The following is a 23344-nucleotide window of genomic DNA, read 5'->3' on the forward strand; positions in this document are numbered from 1 at the left end:
GATGTTTGGTCGGCGATAAGATTAAGTCATGGGACTCTCATCTTCCTCAAGCTGAGTTTGCGCACAACCGTGCATTCAATCGCAGTTCGGGATTCTGTCCTTTTCAGGTGATCTATGGCATCCTTCCTCGTGCGCCAGTTGACTTATCAACTCTTCCTGATCGGTCTCGTCTTCATGGTGATGCATCTTCGTTCATTGACGCCATTGTGGACATTCATGATCAGACCACACAACGCCTGGAAGCATCTTCTTCGAAATACAAAGCTGCCGCAGATGTTTCACGACGCCGTCTTGTTTTCAATGAAGGTGATATGGTTTGGGTTCATCTTACACGGGATCGCATACCAGCTCGAGAGTATAACAAACTCAAGTCAAAGAAGATAGGTCATGTTCGTGTTCTTGCCAAAATAAATGATAATGTGTATCGGCTTGAGCTTCCTTCTCACATTACTACTTCAGATGTCTTTAATGTTCGGTACCTTTCGCAGTACAAGCCACCAGAGTTGCCTTCTGATTCGAGGACGAATCCTTCTAACCCCGGGGGACCTGATGCAGCAGCATCATCAACATTAGCGCCAACATGAAGATTCAAACAACCTTCATGTTTTCCTTTTTTGATATTTACTTTTAAAAATAGTTAAACTTTATAATTTCCTTTTTTGATAAGTTTTATTTCCTATTCCTAGCTGGTTTGTGGCTTTGGAACTACTATATAAGTAGAGTTATGGCTCATATGATAGATACGTTTGATTTTATAATAAGAAGAGCTTTGGCTTTTATCCCTTGTTTGATTCGATTCAATTCATCTAACAAGAAGTTGGTCTTAAGGAGCTATCGAAAGAAACCCTTAATCGATCCAAGAACAGGTCTCGAAGAACCCTAAGTTCTTAGATCGACCATTCACCCATTCGTACGCTGCGCTAGATGTCAACTTAGCTCTCAACAGGTTTTCATAGACCTTTCTTGTTGACCCTAGTGAAATCTAAATCATACCGTTCCAGTTTTACGATCCCAAAGACACCCTTCTTCTTCACATCTCCCCGATTCTTGCCACCTAAAAAAGTTAATAAATGCAGAATTACGGTTCTTGGATCTGTTTATAACCGTTGTTTTGATGATTGATGATATCATCGGTCCTAACTCCTTCAAAATGTATTCTTGAGTTGCAGATACTTGAATCTATAGTTTCACATGAATGGTTCTTGAAAGAATGTAGTGTGCAACACTCTATTGTGGGCATACGATCACGTGTAGAGCCTGGAGTAATGCTTTGGGATAGGATGATGATGGGAGCAGATTTCTACCAAACAGAAACTGAAATCGCGTCTCTGTTGGCAGAAGGGAAAGTTCACATAGGTGTACACGAGAACACCAAGATTAGGTATAAGTATAACCAAAGCTGTAGTCCCCCGTCTCTAATCTGTAGCATTCATTGTCTTACTTGTATTGTGTTGTGCAAAATGCAGGAACTGTATGTCTGCACCATTGAGAAGAATGCCAAGATTGGGAAAAACGTGGTCACAGCAAATGCAGATTTATATGTTGTTCTGATTATATGTTTTGTTGATTTCGAAACTTTTTTCCATTGTCCAATGGTTTGTTTTAGTTGAGTGTGGCAGGGTGTGGAAGAAGGAGATAGGCCAGAGGAAGGTTTTTATATAAGATCAGTAGTTACCATTGTGGTGAAGAACACCACCATTAGAGATGGTTTGATTGTTTAGCTTTAAATTTATCTTAGGAACCGTGTGATTTCTGTGACTTTTAATGAGAAAAACGTTAAGTTCGATTAATAATTTTATAAAACAAGATGGACAATTATTGACACTTTGAAAAAGAAAGAAAAAATGTTATAATGCTCCATGATTTAAGAGAGATTATTTTTTTCCTCAAGTAACCATAATTTCTAAGATCAATGCCCTTGGAGTTATTCACACGGCTATGTGCCTTGAACCTGCAGTAATTATAATCTCTACAATAAATCTAGGTCTACCACACTCGTAAAATGTTGAGGTAGAGAAATAGTTATTTAATCTATTGAATCTGGTTTATTTGTAAATTTCGGTTTTGATTGTGAAGTAAAATCAGATAGACCAAGCTTTGATTAATTCATGGTTAATAATGTGATTGTTTCTGTTTACATAGCTTTTAGAAGCTTAAATAGCTTTTAGAAGCTTAAATAGATAATCAATTAACTTGGAATTACTTTACTTACCTCTTTTATTTCTAAAGAAACTAATTCTGGAAGAATCTTTCAAGAACTTAAAATGATGGATCTAAGTTTTTATTCTTATACACCCAGTCGCAGACTTCAATAAAGAGGTTAGGAAAACGGCTAGCATAATACTCAAAAGGGTCTCTTCAGTGTGTCTTTGGGCGATTTACATGAATATACACTTTTGATATTATTTTTATCTTTACTTGATATGAACCTACTAATTATATGTAATTTATCTTATGTATTTTGGTTTGCGATAACATAACACACACAATACAAGATTTGATTTGATGTTTTGGCTCCAAAGTGCAAACATGAACATCAAAAACCATACAATAATGTCACTGAAATTAATGTCTTTTGATTTGTTGGAGAAACATGAACATCACAAACCATACATTTTTCTTATAAAACCATAGTGAATTTTTTGTCTTTTTACTAAAATTTATAGTATTATCTAGTGTTTTATTCAAGTAATTGGTCTATTTTTTTAATCAAAATATACATGATCAACATGATTGTTGAATGCTTTAACATCCCATTCAAACTTAAACGATATTCTAATTAGGAAGATAGCCATATAATGTGTGGAAAGTGAATTGTTACAAATAACATAAGTGCATGAACTACACAAATAACATAATTAATGTTAGTCATTTTACCACATTTTGGTTCTTATTTTGAATTCTAATTTTTGTTCTTTGGAATTATATGGTCCAGTTGTGGTAGAACTGAAAATATTTAATATTGGTTCTTTGTTTTTTTTTTCTTTTCTACATTATAACAATCAGTTACAAATATGTAATGTTGGTTCTTTGTTTTCTAAACATAACTTCGTAGCTAATCAGATTTTGCTATAGAATAATATTTATTTATAAATATTTCTAGTTTTCCTTTACTTTTTATGGGCCTTAAAACTATGTGATTTTATTTATCTATATTGTGGCCCATATTTCAATTGCATTTACCATGAAAATTACATCCTGCTATAATGGAAGCTCATGAACATAAGCAAAAGTAATATTCACCAAAAAGGACAGAGATTGAAAGACCTCAATTTCTTCCTGGTCCACATATGCACTTTCTCTTATACTCCAGTATATTTTAACTTTTACATTGGAGATGAGAAACAGAAATGGAGACTGAACCCGATGCCTATTAAATATCGCTTTCAACTGTGTATCGAGTGAATCTTATATGCATTCATTTTGTTTTCAGAAAAAAAGTTTTTTTTTATTTCTCTTATTTTCAGAAAAAAGTATAAAGACCGTAGTTCATTTTACTGAAACGAATCGAGTTACCATCAGATTACCAAATTAATTATGACATTAAGTGTTCTAAAACAAAACCAGGATATACAATATGCATGGAAGGAAAAACTCTTACTATATCATGAGTGATTCTCAAGATTAGTGAATTATTAATCTGATTAATATCATCTGTGTTAATTAATGTCTATGTAAACATTTTTTTTTTTTGGTTTTCTGTGTGTTTGGGTCTCCCGAAGATCGTTTGCAAAAAGTTGTCATTATTAACAGTGGACCAAACTCGCATGCTCAACGTTTATCATCACCATTTATAATTACAGACACCGACTTTTTATATTTTTTATTTATTTATATTCCCAGCCTCATGTCACCGTTACTTCCCGCCTCACATTGATGATATATCAGAATATTTTGTCATCATATGCACTTTGTTTTATTTTCTTTGGTAGCTATCAGAAACGATCACAAAATAACACAAGTTTTTCATAAAAGCTAATGATCGTCCGCTCAAGTGGGTCATTGGTATATATAGGCTTCTTCTTCACTACTACTATGATATTTATTGTATAATGAACGTCGAGTTCTAACTTTTTTTTTTGTTGCTAAAAGATTTTCTAAGTTCTAACTTCTATATCACAATTAAGAGGTTCTATGTTATAATAGTAGCTAGCTAGTTTATTATCGATGCAAAGCATATTTATAATTGTTTTTGTTTTTATTTTAAAGTTTATTAATAAATTGTAATCATTTATTTGACATCTTTAGAGTTATTGAATATACAAAAGGGCATTTGAGAGTGTATAAGTACCACCGAAAATGGTTATTGAGAGGTTAAAGATACTAACGAGCTTTTCTCAAAAAAAAAAGATGCTAATGAGCAGCAAAACAAACTTCGTATTTTCTAACTTGGTCCCATGAATTACCCTCTAACAAATTAAAAACTGCACAAAAGCAAAACTCTTTTTATAATCTTGCGTTATGTTTGACTTCTGGTGGCTTATCCTCATGCTCATGCATATACCAGACTAGTCTATATTGTTTTTTGCATCATCACACTCAATTGCCTTGTTCTAACTTTAAATTTCATCTCTAAGTGCATGCCTTTCGTGTCCTTTAAGGCTAATTGCTCACTGATTTATGCTGCTTTTAGATAAAGTATAAAAGAATAATGTACATATATTATTTATTTAATATTTTTTTAAAAGAAGAATTATGCCAATGTGAAAGACTAACATTTAGTAAATAATAATAGAAAAGGAGAAAGGAAGAAAAACACCTATTGATGATTATATGCACGAGCAAGAGGCGATTTTAAGAATTGTACCAAGGGCAAACTCACCATACTACACTTAGAGGTAAGAAAATTTATAAACGCATGCAATGATAAATATCTTTTATGGAAGAATATAATTGAGCTCTTTGTTTTTAAAATAACAGTCTCTTTTGTTCTGTAATATTCAATCGGTCCAGAAAATGCATTTTACGATATAGAATGGATTAATCCGAAAACTCAAGTTAAAATTGACCACATATTTGATAACTTAGTTTTTAGCAGGAGTTGAACTCAAACCTAACGGTTTACATCGAACTTCAAAGATTAATATCACACTACCACCAGTAGCGGATTTACTAATAGTTTTTACCCGGAACAAAACTATAAAACACTAGTAATAGATTTACAAATTCAAACTTTTATCAGGTAGGAACAGTACTAAAATTTTATACAAAATTACACTAACTACAAATAATCATGTTGGGAATCCACTCTCCACCTAGCCTCCCCCTGACTAAAACTGATCATGTTGAGTAATATCAACAGACATACGCTGAACGAGACCTATAATAATCAACAAGACCATTAGTAACTAACTTACTTGGTTAAACTGAACTTTGATATTTTTTATGTATAATAATGTTTTCCAGGTCGATACAATGAAATCTTAGGTCGGTACAATGCTTTAATACCCGATAGATGGGGAAGTTATTAAATGGTATAACTAGGAAAAAGACTAAAATGCATAGCTTTATTATGGCTATCTCTAGATAACTTGAAATGAAAACCAACGGACCCCAACTTCATTAAATTTGACTAGAAGCTAGTGTTGTATATTGACACTCTATATATCTATCTATACTATTATTTATGAAGTGATTTTGCTTACTTGTCATGTTCTCCATGATTTTAGCTATTTTTGCTTATTTGTCGTATTTTTATTAAGTTTAAATTAAATTATCATTAATGTATTATTTGTTTTGAGCTGAGTCACTAAATCATTAATTTAAAATAATAGCATTGAGGAATATTCTATATAAATAAAAACGAATTTTATTTTATTAATATTAAATTTATATGTTATATTAGCTTTTCTTATTTATCATATTTTATTAGGTTTTAAACTTTTAGATAGGTTATTAATTTATTATTAGTTTCTAACTATTCACTAATTTATTTTAATGATATAAATTTTATATGTTATATGCTATATTAAATAATTGATTACAAAATAATATTTTAGAATTATCAAAAAAAAATTCTTATATATATATATTTTTTGTGCCTATCTGAAAACAATATTTTTATTATAAAAGTTAAAAAAAAATAAGATACAAATTATTAAATATTAGTCAACCAAAAAATATAAATATATTTTCTAAACTATCTCTAAGATATGAGTATTTTAAAAAAAACTTAACACAATAATAAATATATATTTTGATTAAAAGTATTTGACATATATAAATATTTTGATGTTTGATTTAACTATTTAAAAACATAGATAATAATTTATTATGCTGGTTTTAGATTAATAAGACATAAGTTAATAAATATTTATAAAAAAATTATGTCCGTATGTGCGGGCAAAACACCTAGTGTTATGTATTATGTGAGTAATAAAGAAAACTTTGAATTGAGTATATATAATTGTGTATATATATATCAGTCATTAAATGAGAATTGTAACAACTGTTTTAAATGAGAATTGTAACTAAAAAGAACATAATAATCTCAGTGAATATTCAAAGCTCATCCAAACAGAAGTTATAACATCTGTTTAACTTATTTTGTCCATTGCAATGATTAAATCTATTTTAACGTAAAAGTCACTTACACCTGAAAATTTGCTTTGGCTCATTTTATACCTTCGTAGTTATTTTTTTCGTTCAAACATTTGTAGTTAACTTTTTTTTTTTGACTAATGCATTTGTAGTTAACTTAACAAAAGAAAAGATACACATTTTTTTTTGATAAAAAAAAGTGTTTTTTACTTCTTTACCGAAAACCCAAATATTGTAAATATTTTTTTCCACTGTAAATTGAATTTAGGTGGAATAATTAAAATCACGACCTTTTTACCATTAGGCCAACTCCATAGTAAAATACACATTCTTTTCCTCTCACTTTTTTCTTATTGTCCAATGAGGAACTATATGTAGACATGAGAGAAAGAAGACAACAATTGTTTAATATATACATAAATAAAATAAAATAATATCTAATCACGAATTCAGATTTGTCATTTTCTTTGATAATTTTACATTTCCATTCATCCCGTGGATCGGGTTTATTGGACATCTATTATCCAGGTTCTTTCTTTATAGAGCTTGGTTCTCTCTCAGATTCATCAACTACTTTATGTGGTTTTGGTGCAGGGAGTTCAATGTTAAAGATTAGAGATACTTCAAATACTGAAGTTCTAATCAAAGGGTGGTTAGCCATGTTAAGGATTGTTAATTGTGCACTTGCTGCTGTTTCAATCTCGGGATGCATATCACTGTTTGTGGTCTTTAATTCCCAAAGCTTCGTCACACTTTCCAGTCTGATGGTCGTTGAGTTTGGACTTCTTTACGATATTGGTTGTTTAAGTGTGGTGTTTACCCCTATCTTTATATGTTTTTTTTTTGGTCAAGCCCCTATCTTTATATGTTGTATTTGCTTCCTTGTAATAGTTGTTTCTTTGGCCAAGATGGCTATTGTATCATGTTCTGTCAACACTTTCTCCACTCTTGAAAAGTAATATTCTATAAAATTAAGGTTTGTCCAAAAAAAAAAAATTTCTGCTATTCGCAACCTTAAATAAAAGCAAAAAAAAAACCAATCTGAAATTGCTAATTACCTTAAATAAAATAAAAGAATTAAAGTTGGAGAATTTATATGCAACCTTCCCTTCAACGCAACACTTCTCTTTCCTTTACTCTCAAAGCTTTACCAACCAAACCTCCTTCCTTCTCCCCTCACTTAACACACTTCCTTCCTTCTCCCTCAAAGCTAATGGATAAGAAGCACGGCTTGTTCTCCAAGTCACACTCCCGCCGATCACGCTCCAAGAGCCCTGTCAGAGCCGTCTCCCCCATCATCATCCGCCGCCGCAAAGGCCGCTACGTCTCCCACCCGGACCGCCACGTGTCCGAGATGCTCCCTCCGGTCATAGAAGGTCCCGATCCGGACGGAGAAGACTCCGGAAGCAGCAGCGGAGACTACTCGCGGCTCGAGAGGCGGTGGTACAATTGGATGAAATGCCAGCTCCCGGTCGCTCCGCCGTCTGTCTCTTCCTCCTCCTCTTCCGGCTTCAAACGCACGGATCTGAGGCTCCTCCTCGGCGTTCTCGGCGCGCCGCTTGGTCCTGTCCACGTCAGCGCTTTGGATCTCCTTCCTCACCTCAGCATCAAGAACACTCCCATGGTCAGTGAACTTTCTAATTCCACTGTGTGTCGAGATTACTGGGCCTTCGAGGCCCATATATCAGCCTATTGGATCTTAACAAAAGATCTACTGTGTTTTTTTTTTCTTTTTTCAGGAAACTTCCTCTGCGCAGTACATTCTCCAGCAGTACACGGCTGCATCAGGTGGTCAGAAGCTTCATAGCTCAGTTCAAAACGGTTACGTGATGGGGAGAATCAGGACGGTGGCGTCGGAGTTTGAGACTGGCTCGAAGGGTTCGAAGAGTAAGAACAATTCGTCGAAAGCTGTTGAGTCTGGAGGGTTTGTGCTGTGGCATATGAGTCCTGACATGTGGTACATGGAGCTTGTTCTTGGCGGGAGCAAGGTTTTAGCGGGGTGTGATGGGAAGCTTGTGTGGAGACACACTCCGTGGCTTGGCCCTCACGCTGCTAAAGGACCCGTTAGACCACTACGACGCGCTCTTCAGGTAACGCCTCATCATGCTCATGCTGTTTTTTATTTGCTTGAGTGATTTGAAAAGAGTGTGCTTTCAGGGACTTGATCCAAGAACCACAGCGAATATGTTCGCGAGTGCAAGGTGCATAGGAGAGAAAAAGATCGATGGAGAAGACTGTTTCATCCTCAAGCTATGCGCAGACCCGGCAACGCTCAAAGCTAGAAGCGAAGGTGCATCAGAGACTATAAGACATACTCTGTTCGGTTACTTCAGCCAAAAGACCGGTCTTCTTGTTCACTTAGAAGACTCACAGCTAACCAGGATCCAAAACATTGGAGGCGAAGCGGTTTACTGGGAGACGACCATCAACTCGTACTTAGAAGACTACAAGCCTGTCGAAGGTATCGTGATAGCTCACTCCGGTAGATCAGTGGCGACGCTGCTAAGGTTCGGAGATATGTCTTCGGGACATAACACTAAGACCACGATGCAAGAAGCGTGGGTCATCGATGAGATTGCGTTCAATGTCCCTGGTTTGTCTATGGATTGCTTCATTCCACCTTCTGAGCTCAGGTTCGATTCTCAGGTTGAAGAGTTGTCTCAAGGCCCAAAAATCAAGACATTGCAGCAGGGTTCGGTAGCTACACGACATAATTATGGCTGATGCCAGGTTTATAGTGAAGCCTTGGGTTGCAGGAGATGAATGTGTATAAAAAACATTTCAAGTGAAATATTTAGATGGATTATTCTTCTAGTTTGCTATTGTTGAAGCTAAAATTCTTGTAGGAAGTTTGGTTGAAGAAGATGTAAATAGAGAGCGCAGGAGAATATATAATGCATAAAGTAAGAGGAACTTGTAGTCTATGTTCGAGGGCTAGTTTTCATTATCAACTTTAGTAAGTCAGTCCAATTTTATTTTGATAAAATAGAGTTTCAGAGTACAAACGACAGAAGCAAGCATTGTATTGTACAAAATGCATTTTTCTTTCACTCAAATAGCCTTGTTTAGTACAGTGTAGTGGATCTGATGAATAGTACCCTTGTTTCTATTGTAGCGTAAATAAACCAACCCCTGTTTGTATTATCAACAACCAACGTATGATTTGATCTTTGCTTCTAAACTATCCAAACCGAGGATCCATTGGTTGACAGCATTTTTACAAATGGTAAATGAAAAATACTATGAATTTGTTCGCAAGTAGATTAGTATTCCCGTCTCCCTACACTACCTTAGTTTTTATACAACTTACATAAAATCATGTAAGTTCCGGTTTCACAAAATTCAAGGAAAATTAGGCCGGTTTTGATAATAGGGCGGATGATAACCGGTTAGTAAGAAGTAGGCCGGTTCGCACTTCACAGATTAACCGGTATCGCTGATCGACTCGGTTTCGCCTCTTCTTCCGTCTGATTTATAGTTGCGGGGAGGTAGAGGAAGAGCAATCAGAAGGTAATCCTCCTCACTTCATTCAAATTCACCTCTTTTAATCGATTCCTTAATCACTCACCATTCTCTCTCTCCTGTTGTGAAGAATAGAAGAAAATGGTGCTTTCTGACTTCACTGGAGTCGGTGTTGGATTCGGTATTTCCCAAATTGTTTCTCCTCTTTTTTTTTTTTTTTTTGAATTCGACTCGTAGTTATGTTATTATTTTATGTAATTTACAGGGTTCGGCGTCGGCTGTGGATTTGGCGTTGGGTGGGGTTTTGGAGGTTCGTTTCACAACTTTCCACTGATTTTTTTTACTTGAAATTGAAATTAAGGGAGGAGTAGAGTAAAATTTGATGTTAGCTTAGGTTATATAGATGGAATGATCAAAGAGACAATGCCTATTTTTTTGACTTGTTGTAGACTTCGTTAGGATTTAGGAAAAGCTGAGATCAAATCAAACCGATACTTTCACTGGTAGATTTATTTTCCCATTGAGAAAAAGCTACTCTGGCTATGGGCTGTACAATGCTCCATGCTCCTGTTTGTTTAGTATCATGATCATATTCCAAAATGATGACACTAAAAAACTCATGCCTAGAGTTAGTCCTTGCCAATGATGACACTAACAGGCACGCACACACACACACACACACGTGTTAATAATGTATCAATTGTTACTGAATCGGAGATTTATGTTGTTGCTTTTTCTTGCAGGAGTGCCTGTGAATGTTTTAGGCGTTGGTGTAGGTAAGCTTTTTGATACATATTTGACTTGTATATATATTTCTTCTCTACACAGGCACATAATTGCTTATCTGTCTTCAAGTCTCTCTAGTCACTCATAATGCCATATTGTGGTTTGAAGGTGGAGGTTGCGGAGTGGGATTGGGACTCGGGTGGGGTTTTGGGACTGCCTTTGGTAGTCACTACCGATCATCTAGGCTTACTTTTCAAGGCGTCGAGCTAGAGAAGGAGGGTAAAGTGGAAAACATGTCCAAAAACGCTTAGCAGCCTGTTGACTTTCCATCCCAAATCACCGAGTAAAAACAAACTCTGCTCGGATTTATTGTATAAGAAGAAAACAATGTTTGACGTTTTTCTTATTTCTCAATAAGAATCATATTTCAAATAATCAAAAATCATGAATGCATTCGTGTACTACAAAACATCCATTTTCACAATGTTCCAATACATATAAAAAAAGTTGTTTCTCGAATTGGTTGTAATAACAAAGATAAAGTCAAGATTCTTTCTTACTCGAACCAAAAATGCATTTCTACGTTACAAGAGAATCAAACACAGTGATGTTACTACTGTACAGTACGGAAGATGAATGAACTCTCTCCAGCGTCGTATTCATACCTGTCTTCTACATTGCATGCGTTGCGACTACCACTGCAATGACCAAAAAAAAAGCCAATCTCAAATGCAAGCTTTGCTTTCTAATTTAACTAGCAGAGGTAAGAAATTTCGGTTTACCTATAAGAAAAAGTAAAAGAAGAATCCAAACTGCAGCTTGAACGGTTTTACTATATCTCATTCGATACTGAGACCGTTGAAGTTGCCTCTGTATAGCTCCATACCAACCGTGAAGCTGAAGCTGCTTCTCGTAACAATCTTCCTCACACTCCATACAACTTTTGTCCCTCTCAAGACTTCCATTCACCACTTGCTGACAAAACATAGAAAAGCCCTTTAGTATTAATGGTTTGTCCTTTGTAAGCAAGTAGGGATCTTACTTGGTTGGCTTGGATAGGCAATAACAAGACAGCATCAGAGTCTCCTTGACGATCCAATGCCTTCCACTTCCTAACGCAGTTTTTCGACCCAGGCTCCATAAAATTCAAGAACCCGGAGACGCTAGGAACTTTCCTTGGAGGTCGAACCGGCGGGTCACCGGAAGATTTCTTCGCTAAACCGTCCTCAGACGAAACCGCAATGCTCCAGGCACCGATGTCAGGAGTGGCGCTAGCCGCCCTCCTATGCCCTTGCGACGGTGGTCCAGTCAAGAAGAGGGCGAGCTCGTTACGATCATCTTCGTCCAAACGCACCCACCTCGGAGTCCCCTTGCCATCTGCAGCTTCCTTGAGGGATTTCTCGATCTTGGCCACTTGTGCCTCCATCACGAAAGTGAACTCGCGATGCCTGTCTCGAGTCTCGTCGCTCAGACGGTTGTCGTAGCTTGATTTTACAGCTCGTTGGAATTCATCTAACTGACAACACAAACATACAATAAATAATAAACGCCATAAATAAATTAAACAACACAGAGATATTTAACGTGGTTCACTAAATTGGCTACGTCCACGGGCAAAGCGAGATCTGGGAAGAAAGAATAGAAACCTGCCATTTGGTGGTTCCGAGAGCGGCGTGAAGGTCTCTGTGAAGCTGATCAGAGTCCCATACATTTGAAGAGCCTCGCTTGATCCATGTCCTGTAAGCTGACTCCATCCTTCACACATCAAATCCAATATAACACATTGTCAATGTGAATTCAAAGATCTATTTAAAAAAAATAGAAACAAATCCCTAAACATACGAAGCAACAAGAGAAATGGTGAGAATGAAATCTGAAGAAACAAGAAAAAAAAACGGAACCTGTCAGCAGATTCCTGAACTTCTTCGGCAGCGGCAAAGAAAGGATCCTTCTCCCACCGATCCAAACTCGTCGTCATTTCTCTACTCTATCGAAAGATGAACCTAAGGGAATGAATAATAAAGAGTCTTCGAAGATCCGAAAGGAGGAAAGGAACCGAGAAATAAAGAAAGGTACAGAGAGAGAGATTGAAATGGGGGAAATGAGACGATGAATCGAAGAAAGGAACGTTCATCGAATACCCAAATTGATTACCGCCTTTCGTTACAGGCACGTGCCAAAATTAATATTAGAACTGTAGAACGTTTGGTTTGTTAAGCTATCTCCAATGGTTGGAACTATTTTTCATTCTAAAATATATTAACTCTCTATAATATAATTGTAACTTGGATAAGACATGAATTTATAAAAAAAAAATAGTATTGATAAACTAAATATATATATATATATATATATCTGACTGGATTTATTTTATATATATACTCATATTTTTTATATAATCATCTAAAACTTGCATACCAGGATGAATTTATATAATTAAAATTAAAAATTCATAATATTAACAAACTAAATGTTTATATATCTGATATGATTTTTATGTATGCAGTTATGTTTTGATATATACATTGGATCAATACCATTTGTAACTGTAATTGTAGACTAAAACATATTTTGAATTTATGATTGACTTATCGTTTTAAGATTAAAAATTATAATTTTTTTTAGAATTATTTTTTTACATAAGTTGGAAAATTAAGATATTAGAAAATACAATTATAAATTGGGTTAAGCTTATAATTTAGACAATAATTGTAATTGTGGTTATTTATGGGCCATATTAAAACTATACAAAATTAATCAAATTCAATGTTATGGACCAAATAAATTGAATATTCTCGATTTTATCCTTGAAAAATAAAATCTGTAACTTTCTATTTTTTTTGCTTTAAATTTTTAGCTGAATAAATACTTATAAATATAATGGTTTTCGAATGCTTGCAGTCGACAATATATATATATATATATATATATATATATATATATATGATAGCTAGTTAATATTATACATTAATTAGCATTAACTACCAAAAATACTCATTATCATTTATCGTGATACATTAAGGAAATTAATATAAATTTTTCGTAACTACAAAAACTTTCTGGGTATGTTTTTCCTTGTTGTCAAAGTTTTTAATACTCTCCAATTTAAATTTTCATATATAACTTCTGAAAAATTGTGTAGCAAACATATATATATTCGATAGATTAAGATTCACCAGCCTGGTGATAATAATTTTGTATTTATTTCTTTTATTCTGTCAAAACCAAAACACTTACCTAAATATTTTTTTGTCAATATAAAGAATAAAGTTTATATACAGTAGTTGTGGTCTCGTATTTATAATTTATAAATATAATTCTTTGGTTTATCTACTTTCGTATTATAGATGATCGAGCTGAATTCATAATTTATTAATATAGTTGTAATCTCGTATGAAGAACAAAATATTCTCAAACATGATGTACCATCCACTCAAATATAGACCATTGTGTATTTAAACTTTAGAAAACATAGTTTATAAAAATTATAAATGCAAAATATAAATAAAATATTTCATAAATACAAAAGTAAAGTCTGTGCAAAATCATTGCTTTACAGATTATTTTTTTTTGTAAATTGAAATCGGTTTACCAATTATAAGTGGTTTACTAAATTAAACCAGATTTTAAAAAAAAACTAAGCTTAATAACATTATAAATTAACCGGTTAGAAGTTTTTGTGAACATTATAATATATGAGGGTTGTATATGTGTATATGTTAAGGGACATGATGTCCCAATCAAATCCCCTAGTCGAATTTGGACCAACATTTTTTTTCCAATTAACATCATAATTAAGTGATAATCAATCAAAGCTATTTTTAATTTTTTACAAACTACAAGTTACATATTTTTAATGTTTCTCTATTAATTTATAGTGGATATACTCTGATACTCTATTTTAGAATTTAAAATAGAATGATAAAAAAAATTCACTTTATTATAGAATAGAAAATAGAGTATCATTTGAGTATTTTTATTCTAAACTCCATTTAAAGTGGAAAATAAAGTGTGATTGTAAATAGCCTTATTTCAAGACAAACCAGTACAAATAGTGCATTCTTAGAGTTACAATCATTTTTTTCTTTTTGTTCACAAATAAATGGGTTTTTTCTAAAGCCTACAATACATACATTTGTTATGAATATTACGGTAACAATATAGAAAATATTAGATATACTTGCTCTCCAAGTTTTATTTAGATACACTTGCTCTCCAAATTTTATTTATTTTCCCAGTTAGAATTTATCTCCAAATTAGTCTTTGTCTCTAATCTATTGTAATCTTATATAAAAGACTTATTACTTATGGAATAAGACAAGACACGGTCAATTCCTCTTTTCTCTTCGCTATTTACAACAAAAAAAATATTTTGCGGTGAGTAAAATTTCTACAATATTAAGAGCTCAAAACCAAAAGTCATTAAATTGATAATAATCCAAGAAAAATCTTACCTTGATTTCTTTCCCTAACAAAAAGTCAATTAAATTAGTCATAATCCACCACAAATCTTTTGATTTCTTTCCTCAAAAAAAGACATGAATTTCCACTATTTATTTTAATCTCTTACACTTGATAATCAAATAATTTCATTGAACATAGCCAATTTGATTTTATGTCCAGTGTTCTCCACTTGACCCTCATCGATCATTAGATTGTCGAATTCATCACCTTCAATCAGCTTCTCCAATCCTGTACGTTTCCGTCGTCAGCAATCAGAAACACTTCCGTCCTCTTCTCTGATCATAATAATCTTAGGTATCATTTTTCATCTATGTTTTCTAACTGAAGTATTGCTCATATTTTTCATGAATATAATAAGGCATGATTGTTCTTTTGCTTAGCTTTTCGTTTTGTACAGGGAAAACATGGTGGAGATCTATTCTATCTGTGGAAAATGGAAAAAAAGTGGCGAGTCTGAATGGGAGTTTGTAGTAGATACCGAAAGATTGGGATCACTTTCTCAGATTGATGAAAACGTTACTTTCGACGAATTAGTTAAGATGATTACCGAAGATTTGGATGTTCCTGATCAAGACATTGCACTCAGCTATGGACTTCCATGTGATATGAAATGCATGATACAAAATTCTCCACCGGTCGAAATACGAAACGATCGCCAACTAAGAGCTCTCATCACTAATATCAAAGGAAGTTATGAACGCATTCCTTTGGGTGTAACCCTAAGTAAGAAACCCGGTTTTTTCAGTTGTGTATTACCCAAATTTTGGTAGCTTTTGGGTATTAATTTTTTGTTCATTTGGGGGAAGTGTATTGAATTAAGGGTTTTAGGAGATTTTAGGATTTTATTAAAATCTCATGTTATTTGAATCAGTGATTCTAAAAACTTTTTTCAAATAAAGTATTTTTCAATATGAGATTTGTGCAAAATCGCAAAAACTTACTTGTAATCTCATATTATTCAATTAAAAGTTTTGTAAAAACTATATCAAATTCATATCAGCTGTTATTCAACTGTAAATAACAGTTAGTAAGAAAAAAACTTTTAATTTAGATTATAGAAGAATTGACAATCATTGTTGGTTAAAAATAGTTCTTATCAAATAACATCTTCATTGATGGTGTTTGAAAAAACTTGAAAATAAATAAATCAATAAATTCTAAAAATATGTATAAACACATATAAATTATGACTTGCTCATGTAGTGTGTTCTCATTTTGCTATTCTATCTCACCCAGCCACCACTCTCTTATCCATATAATTATTTATGGACTCTATTCAAAAAATATTAATGGTATATTTAACGATAGTTAATACTTTTAAAAGAATTTATATATACTTGAAATATTTTTTTTTAAATTATCAGCTCTAAATTTTAATACTATGTCTAAAAACTTAAAATTTTATATTATCTTATATATTTATTTTCAAAAGTTCTTAATTTTTTTTTATATTTCAATTTGGACAATGTTCGACCGCTCAAATGCTATTAGAGGGTCTTGCTCTTCTCAACATCACCTCCTCCTCTCTCCTTTCCACCGGGCCATCACTCTCTATCCCTTAAGTTCAATGCGCCACCAATAAGCTCGTATCCGATGATTTCAGCCTTTCTTATCTATACCTCACTAATCCTCAATACCTCGTCCACCTCTACGAAACTAGTCGTCAGCCTGGTTCCATCCTCTCACGGACCCAATGTAGCCTCGTCGTTCGTGGGATATTCAGTTAACTAACAATGATGTCGTTTTCAGAATAAGCGCAGACTTTGATGGTTCCGTCCAACGATGACGATGTGAGATACTGATCCCAACATAGGAGGGAGGAGGTAACCATGTCGGTATGTTGCCTCAGAGTCATTGTACATTCCTGTGTGTTGAGATCCCACACCTTTATTGTTTTATCAACAGACCATACTATAGTCGCTGACCTCCAACAACATATCATGTGACTTCACCGCTATGGCATCCCTCTAGTGATGTGATGAGATATGTGAAAGGACGAGACTCGGTGTCAGTTAGCTTTGCAGACATATAAAGCTACCAGACTGCACAAAAGTAACTTACTTTAAGACCAACAAGGAAGCAGAGAACTAACACAAGTAGAAAGCGAGAAGAAACTAAAATACTTACACTTGCACCAACAAAAAGCATGCCATCGCCAACAGTCATAGCACGGACCTAACCAGCCACTCCATTAAGATGCAAATCTTTATTGGTTTGGACGTTAAAAGCCGGCAGAGTTGTATATAAACAAAATAATATATCAAAATAAATTGAATAGAAACCGGTAGAACGCAAATCTCATATATTAGAAAGTTTGGAAGCTAAACGCATTGAACAAAAGTACAAAACACACCAATATAAAAAGTAAATACCATATTAATCTAAAACATGAACACAAAACCAAGTCGATAACATTCCCAAAAGTTAGAATATATAACAACAAAAAAAAATCAAATATCCGTGAGGACACACAAATCAAATTTTTTTTTTTTAAACTAAAAGATAATTTATAGCCAATTACTTGAACCAATTGTAATCATACTTGCATTTAATAAAAATATTTTTAGTAACTTATGTTTATGTTGTTGAATTATCTTAAATTTCACAGCTCTTTTAAAAATATATACCAAAGTTTTTGATTATCAAAAACTATTAAATGTTAAATTTTTAATATTTATAATTATTATTCAACAATTATAACATTATAAACATAACAGTATTTTCGTAAAATATTATCATCCGCGAAATGGCGGGCAAATACCAAGTTTCAATTAAATCATCTAAACTATTCTAAAAACTTTAGAAAGTAACTTACCGAATCACCTATAAATTTAATATTTATTTTAAAAGTTTTATTAAAATACTCTAAAATCTCCTAAAACACTCGAAAGCTAACATGATTCCTCTTGATAATGTTGGCACCAACATACAATTGAAGACCATAGAGAACTATGACGTTGAAAGAAATCGACACACAGAGCTTTGGAGGATCTAGATGGTCATTCTTTTATTTTTTTGAACAAACCTTCATGGAAATAGTTAAACTCAAACAGAGTTAGGGAGGTTCAAGAATCAACATAGCCAACTTGCCACAGCATCTGCTTCAGCGTTGTTAAGCCTCGGTACATGATGAAACGAAATAGATGAAAAGAAAGTACATAAATGCTCGATATCAAACATCACTCCTTGTGTTTCGGCTATCTTCCCTTTTGATGAGATTGATGTAATAAGAGATTGTGAATCTGACCACCAAATAGCCAGTGTTCTTAATCCCAAGCTGACTGTTTCCATGAGAGTAGTTTTAACCCCTGGTGGGTCACATAAATGCAGCAAATGTGACAGAGAAGGACACCATGAGAATACATGTGAAATCCCCGGCATGGTGAACTTTTTCAGTATGCATAAGTTTAACTATAGTTATTGGGTGCAGTTTATTACTCTTTTTAAGAATACATTTATAACTCTTGCAGCAGATGTAGAAGAGGAAGGCATGGCACAGCAGATGTGGAAGAGGAGGGCGCCACAGAGATAACCAGAGAGGTTCAGTATGCTGAAATTTTAAGAAGGATTTCCCTATTGAACAGTTCAAGTATGGTTAAGTGTTACCATTCGATTTTTAAAAACAGAGTTGTAGCTAGTTGATATGATTTTTATTCAAATAAAATATCTCAAAAGTTTCTAACATATATCGATTTAAATAATGTGACAAAGAATGAGTTCTAACAATAACCGACTAAAGAACAAGAACTGTAATGAATCAAAGTCGAAATCTGTATTTACAGTCAACAAATTCCTAAATAATTCAAAACATAGCAAAATCAATGTTGGAGTTTCTCCGAGAAGTCAAAACGGGGCTTCTTCGCCGGCATCGGGCTCATCACTTCGTCGTCTTCGTTGACCAACGAGAACTCCGGTATAGGTGGGATATTAAGGTCAAACCCACGATGGCTGATGCTGACGTGGCTGGTGGACCCCGCTCCTTCGGAGTTAGACACGCTACTAGCGTTGTTATTATTATTCCCTTCGTAGTGGCACCGCTTGTGTCCGCCTAGAGCTTGTCCGGAAGGGAACGACTTGTGACAGATCGTGCAAACGTGCGACTTCCCGCTTCCGGTTGTCGTCACGGCGGAAGTGGTCGTCGTCGCCGCCGACGTAGACTGATCGTCTCCACCGCCGGATTGAGTCTGCGACGAGTTTTTCCTGTGGCTCGCCTTGTGTCCACCGAGAGCTTGGTAAGAGGAGAACGACTTGTCGCAAACGCTGCACTTGTAGGACGACTTCTCAGCCGCCGGCACGGGAGGGAGAGGAAGAGGCTGACGGTTGCTGCTGCTGCGGTTGCCGTCGCGGGCGAGAAGCAAGAGGCAGAAAGCGAGATACTCTTCTTCGGTGAGGTTCTTCTGGTGGTGGAAATCGGATCTTGATCTTTTGGAACGTTTGCCTTTGGTCCAGTGTTCGACGCCGTGGAATCTTGAAGAGTCTTCGAACAGAGGAGGAACCGGAGAAGCTAATCTCGGTGAACTGAGAGCCTCGAGCGCCATTAGTTGATGAAAACTGAAGATCTTTAGTGTGAGAATCGAATCTTAGGTTTCTTGTGATGGATTGAATTGTTGTTGAAGATGAAGAGAAGGAGAGAGTGAGTGAATAAATATATAGTAGGTGGAGTGTGGGGAAGAGGAAGTTGCGTGACAAGTGGGGGAAAAGTGAAGGTGGCGATTAGATAATTAATATGTGCGGACCAGAGTTGTGAGGGAAGTATCTACATGTTCTTTTTTTTGGGCACGTTTGGTTTGACTTAGTACACGTGTTGTAAAGAGTGGTGAGAAGAAGAGGTCGGCTGCTATGGATGCCGCCTTGTAATGGTCTAGAGTTTCTGTTTTTTTTTCTATGGTCGTAGAGTAGTCATGGTCATCCTATGCTACACGTTTCCGTTTCCTTAACTATTAACTAGTTGACCAAAACAAATCTAACAGTTGTAACCACTAACTAATATTGATCTAGAAAGCTTAGTCATTCTTGTAAAATATCTACCCATAAGATCCATTTGAAACGGACACTAAGTTCTCTTTTGTTAGTAAAAAAAAAAGTTCTAATCGAGTCTGAAATGAAAAAATATTGACTAATATGTAATAGTATTATTTTTTTGAAATAGTAAATATTGACTAATATGTAATAGTAGTATTTAGAGTACTACACTCCATTGAAGGAGGAAGAGGAATGCAAGTATGTTTGATCAAAAAAAAAAGTAATAGTAGTATTTAAGAGCCTAAGTATAAATTGATTGGAACATAATATATATACGTAATTTTTGCTAACTTAAAGTTATAACCAAAAAAAACTTATATCCAAGCAATGTACATGCTTAAACTGATATGAGTGGATAAGTATATAAAATATATAGCAGCTTTGAACAGTATTCATATTGAAAAGGTGAAGGTGGGAATAAAAGAAGAGGCTGACTGGCTGAGACGGTGCATGAATAAAGATTAGAAGACTATTCCAAGTCAAAATCCAAAATAAGAATAAAAGAATACTCAATTGGAACGAACCAACTTGTTTGGTCCAACTTGTTATTGTGGAAACTAACTACGTTTGACTAAAACAAAAAGAACCATCTTCGACCCTTCGTTAATTTCTTTACGCGGCTATCTTCAAACCGTCCGGTTTACCTTTATTAATTGATGACGCTAACAATTAATAACCGGATGACGGCATTTGAGTAGTGGCCTAATTATGTAGTCGGAAGGTATATATGGACTCCAAAATTCAGATTGAAATGTTGAAAACAAAGGATAATGTTGGACGTATAAGTTATAAAGTGCCCATGAACGTGTCAAGAACTTTAGTTGAATGACTAAATACAAATAATCTCACGATAAACGATAGTTTTGTCGGTATTTTGGGTTCCTCAATCCTCACTATGGAAGTGTGGGCCACAAATTATTATGTTGTCACGTTTCAGTCATGATATTATTTTTAGTTATTTTTAGTTTCTACCGTGAATCTTTTTTTTGGTAAAATGTTAAATAGCTGAAAACAAAAACTAAGAGCATTTCTACCGTAAAGTTCCTAGCTGATTTTCTTCGTATATGTAAGTATTAGGTGAGCTTCTTATATTGGAACCAATTGACAATGGAACTCACAAAAGAAAATTTTTATTACTAAAAAATCATCTAAGTAAAAGCAATTTGAACCCATTTGATAAGAGGATCACCTTCCTATATAACGGGAAATGGTGGAAACACTGCAAATCAGGTTTAGAGGATATGGCTAGACTTGTCTGGTCTGTCTATTCGAAAAAATGGAACACTTTGTCTAAATAGTTTGTTCCTCGCTGAGTTAGAATTTGGAGAAGCCACTCTACATTTTTGCTAACACTTCATCCCCCATTAAACTTGATTTTATATACTGAGTGATAGTGTTCCAAAGAAATATATATAATGAGACGTAATAAATGAAACAATATAAATATAGCTATTAGCTGCTATGAATTCTCTTGGGAGGCTGCTGAATCATGATATCTCCAATGTTAATTTGGTTTTCAGCTACAATACGGTTTAAAATTGATGATAACGCAGGTAAAAAAATGGTGGTGTCACAAAGTCTTCATGTGGTATGTATCCCCTGTTTTGGATGGTTTAGATCCAGTTTCTGTTATGAACAGCTTGTGAACACATACATGTGATTTTATAAAATAAGAAAAGGAAAAGGTATTTGTGTTTGTATATGAAGATAAACTTGATACTCGTGACTTGTGAGGCAGATATGTGTGATGCTGATGCACAGAACCAAAAATGTTTTATCGGCGTGTCATCATGCATGACGCATTGCCTTCTGGTAAAAAGAAGAAGCAAAACTCACATTATTTATTCTTTGGTTGGTGTTTGGTGCCTACTTTTTTTTTGCTGGATATCTAACTTAATTAAAGTTGATACGAAAACTGGAAAACATATATACTTTTTGGGTAATTAAAGGATGAGTGGGTCAGTGCTTTTATCATATGGTGGAGTTATTCTTTGGGTAATGTGAGTTGGGTTTGGATGTTTGGGTCTATTTGGGTACGCCCTTATTTTCTTGGGCCAGTCCTTATAAGATTACTTCTTTTCTTATGAAAGTACTTGCGCATTTTCAAATCCTTAATGTTCGAGGTTAAATCATTTCACTTTTATTTTAGGCGAGGAATTTTGCTATAAAGTGTGCACTGAAGTTTGAACACATGAGAAAGCAGGTGTGTAAATCAATGATTCAAAACTCTAGTTTAATAAAAATTTAAGCCTTTATAAACCAAGGAGACCCTATTTAATTACCCTCAAAACCATGGTCATGTAAGAATAGAAAAAGATATGTTGTATCAGCATCAGTTTAATTTGTCTTTAGATGTCTAACTTTTGTACGGGGAAGTAGAGTCCCAACTCCTAAGAAAGGATTAGTTGTCATGTTTGTTTCATTTAAGTAACTCTCATCTCTGTCTTCGTGAAGGAACATAAGGTTAAGAGATGTGAGTAGTGAGAAATCAAGATTCTATAGGATGCACGGTTCGAGCTTGAGTAGACGTTCCAAGGGATTGCGAATAGTATTTTATTACTGGCAAAATGGCTACGATTAATTCATCGAATCTCCACCAGTTTATGCTTTTCGCCCACCGCGAACACAGCCCTAATTACTTTTTCTAACGTTTTGAGGCTATTCCAATTTTTTCTCACTTTGACATTTAGAAGAATCAAACCTTTCTATACAAAGATTAGACATGCTTATGTAATTATATTATTATTTTTGCAGAAGAGAAGAAGACAAATCCATGATCTTCTTAACAAGAAAGAAGAATAAAAAAAACAAGAAAGAAGATTAATGCAGTTACTGTTTATTTTAATCAACAGTTAATCATACGACCTTCTTTTTCATGCTCAATAGTTAATTTGATTATACCTAAAACTTAAAAATACCTCCTCCTAAAAGCTAACTTCAACTATGGACAGCATAGAGAAGTCAACACTTCAACCAGGTGGAGGACGGATAATTAACATTATGATTATTAATAGATAGAAGGCAAGTAAACGCTGCTAAAACTACCGACTTTCATTTTAATTTGGAAAAGTGTACTCTTATAAGTTATCACAATGAATTCCTGATACCTTACTTTAATGTGTAACGAAAA

At 34.3% G+C, this 23344-nt stretch overlaps 5 protein-coding genes across 6 annotated transcripts in view; 2 read left to right on the forward strand and 3 right to left on the reverse strand.

The window, feature by feature from the left end:
* Positions 1–1713, reverse strand: part of LOC108821772 (uncharacterized) — a 102513-nt gene extending 100800 nt beyond the window's left edge. Inside the window, exon 1 of the mRNA XM_018594766.2 lies at positions 1709–1713. The gene's annotated coding sequence lies outside the window, so the exon portion shown is untranslated. The remainder of the gene's footprint in view (positions 1–1708) is intronic.
* A 5926-nt stretch (positions 1714–7639) lies between these two features.
* On the forward strand, positions 7640–9464 carry LOC108818651 (uncharacterized). The gene is made up of 3 exons (XM_018591569.2): positions 7640–8164; positions 8280–8630; positions 8698–9464. The coding sequence occupies exons 1-3, from the start codon at positions 7754–7756 to the stop codon at positions 9262–9264; spliced, it is 1329 nt and encodes a 442-aa protein (XP_018447071.2). The 5' UTR covers positions 7640–7753; the 3' UTR covers positions 9265–9464.
* Positions 9465–9875: 411 nt separating this feature from the next.
* Positions 9876–11170, forward strand: LOC108818989 (protein TRIGALACTOSYLDIACYLGLYCEROL 5, chloroplastic). 2 transcript variants are annotated; one of them, XM_018591968.2, is made up of 5 exons: positions 9876–10050; positions 10133–10183; positions 10268–10312; positions 10746–10778; positions 10897–11170. In XM_018591968.2, exons 2-5 carry the CDS (start codon positions 10144–10146, stop codon positions 11037–11039), a joined length of 261 nt encoding a protein of 86 aa, XP_018447470.1. In that variant the 5' UTR covers positions 9876–10050; positions 10133–10143; the 3' UTR covers positions 11040–11170. The 2 variants fall into 2 exon arrangements, with proteins under 2 accessions (XP_018447470.1, XP_018447471.1); XM_018591969.2 differs by having other exon boundaries at positions 10138–10183.
* Positions 11161–12887, reverse strand: LOC108818988 (uncharacterized). Its single transcript, XM_018591966.2, has 5 exons — positions 12630–12887; positions 12375–12483; positions 11771–12244; positions 11511–11703; positions 11161–11426 (listed from the first exon to the last, which is right to left on the reverse strand). Exons 1-5 carry the CDS (start codon positions 12704–12706, stop codon positions 11401–11403), a joined length of 879 nt encoding a protein of 292 aa, XP_018447468.1. The 5' UTR covers positions 12707–12887; the 3' UTR covers positions 11161–11400.
* A 5969-nt stretch (positions 12888–18856) lies between these two features.
* LOC108818819 (zinc finger protein ZAT10) lies at positions 18857–19820 on the reverse strand. Its single transcript, XM_018591755.2, has one exon. The coding sequence runs from the start codon at positions 19728–19730 to the stop codon at positions 19011–19013; it is 720 nt and encodes a 239-aa protein (XP_018447257.1). The 5' UTR covers positions 19731–19820; the 3' UTR covers positions 18857–19010.
* Positions 19821–23344: the final 3524 nt, after the last annotated feature.

The sequence above is a fragment of the Raphanus sativus genome, chromosome 8 (genome assembly GCF_000801105.2).
Source record: "Raphanus sativus cultivar WK10039 chromosome 8, ASM80110v3, whole genome shotgun sequence".
Lineage (NCBI taxonomy): Eukaryota > Viridiplantae > Streptophyta > Magnoliopsida > Brassicales > Brassicaceae > Raphanus > Raphanus sativus.

Excerpts from the sequence above, each read along its gene's own strand:
- LOC108818651 (XM_018591569.2), top strand. The coding sequence starts at position 7,754 with ATGGATAAGAAGCACGGCTTGTTCTCCAAGTCACACTCCCGCCGATCA. Across the intron at positions 8,165-8,279 it reads GCATCAAGAACACTCCCATG|GAAACTTCCTCTGCGCAGTA; the intron begins GTCAGTGAACTT and ends TTCTTTTTTCAG. Across the intron at positions 8,631-8,697 it reads CACTACGACGCGCTCTTCAG|GGACTTGATCCAAGAACCAC; the intron begins GTAACGCCTCAT and ends GTGTGCTTTCAG.
- LOC108818988 (XM_018591966.2), bottom strand. The coding sequence starts at position 12,706 with ATGACGACGAGTTTGGATCGGTGGGAGAAGGATCCTTTCTTTGCCGCT. Across the intron at positions 12,484-12,629 it reads GTTCAGGAATCTGCTGACAG|GATGGAGTCAGCTTACAGGA; the intron begins GTTCCGTTTTTT and ends TGATGTGTGAAG. Across the intron at positions 11,427-11,510 it reads TCTTTTACTTTTTCTTATAG|TGGTAGTCGCAACGCATGCA; the intron begins GTAAACCGAAAT and ends TGGTCATTGCAG.
- LOC108818989 (XM_018591968.2), top strand. The coding sequence starts at position 10,144 with ATGGTGCTTTCTGACTTCACTGGAGTCGGTGTTGGATTCG. Across the intron at positions 10,313-10,745 it reads CGTTGGGTGGGGTTTTGGAG|GAGTGCCTGTGAATGTTTTA; the intron begins GTTCGTTTCACA and ends TTTTTCTTGCAG. Across the intron at positions 10,779-10,896 it reads TGTTTTAGGCGTTGGTGTAG|GTGGAGGTTGCGGAGTGGGA; the intron begins GTAAGCTTTTTG and ends TGTGGTTTGAAG.
- LOC108818819 (XM_018591755.2), bottom strand. The coding sequence starts at position 19,730 with ATGGCGCTCGAGGCTCTCAGTTCACCGAGATTAGCTTCTCCGGTTCCT.